Source organism: Sitodiplosis mosellana, unplaced genomic scaffold, assembly GCF_009176505.1.
Source record: "Sitodiplosis mosellana isolate CC-2019 unplaced genomic scaffold, AAFC_SMos_1.0 Smas_scaffold_6102, whole genome shotgun sequence".
Taxonomy (NCBI): domain Eukaryota; kingdom Metazoa; phylum Arthropoda; class Insecta; order Diptera; family Cecidomyiidae; genus Sitodiplosis; species Sitodiplosis mosellana.
The window spans coordinates 720696-721280 of NW_022601343.1; the positions used below are offsets into that span (position 1 = coordinate 720696).

Here is a 585-nt window from a genome sequence, read left to right on the forward strand (position 1 = left end):
ATGACTGTCTTCAACAAAGTAGTAGGGCAGATGAAGTACTACAACTTTGCTCAAGACATAGATTCGTTATCTCTTATCAGTTGCGCAGAAAACTGCGAAAAACGCGAGATATCTCTTATCATTTTTCGCGGAACTGATTAGAGATAAAGAGATGGTGAACTGAAATAAATTGTAGTACTTGACCTGCTCTATAACTTTGCTGAAGACATATATCACTTATCTTCTATCAGTCTCGTGAAAAATGAGATGGTATGCATACCTTATTCCCATACAAATGCATACAAATACATAGGGGTCCAGCCAGATCCGAGGTGAGCGATCGAAGGTGTAGTTTTTGCATATCCTTATTTTATCCTTTTTAAGGACTTTTTTTAAATGGATCTTTTGTTAGATCGATAGCCATTGATGAAATTTTAGGCAGGTAACTTAAAACTCAAGTCGCTAGCTAAACTAGAAATGTGTTAAATTAACGATCAAAAACGAAAAAGGTCTGGCCAGACCCGGGTGAGGGATTGAGGGTTAAATAAATAATATGAGCATAGAATCTAAAATCACTTTAATTCTGTTCAAGACTCAGAAAATATT

At 35.7% G+C, this 585-nt stretch overlaps 1 protein-coding gene across 1 annotated transcript in view; it reads left to right on the forward strand.

The window, feature by feature from the left end:
- The window catches only part of LOC129573757 (prostatic acid phosphatase-like), a 2518-nt gene continuing 1933 nt past the window's right edge, over positions 1-585 (forward strand). Inside the window, exon 1 of the mRNA XM_055454708.1 lies at positions 1-18. Coding sequence (XP_055310683.1) covers positions 1-18 — 18 coding nt within the window. The remainder of the gene's footprint in view (positions 19-585) is intronic.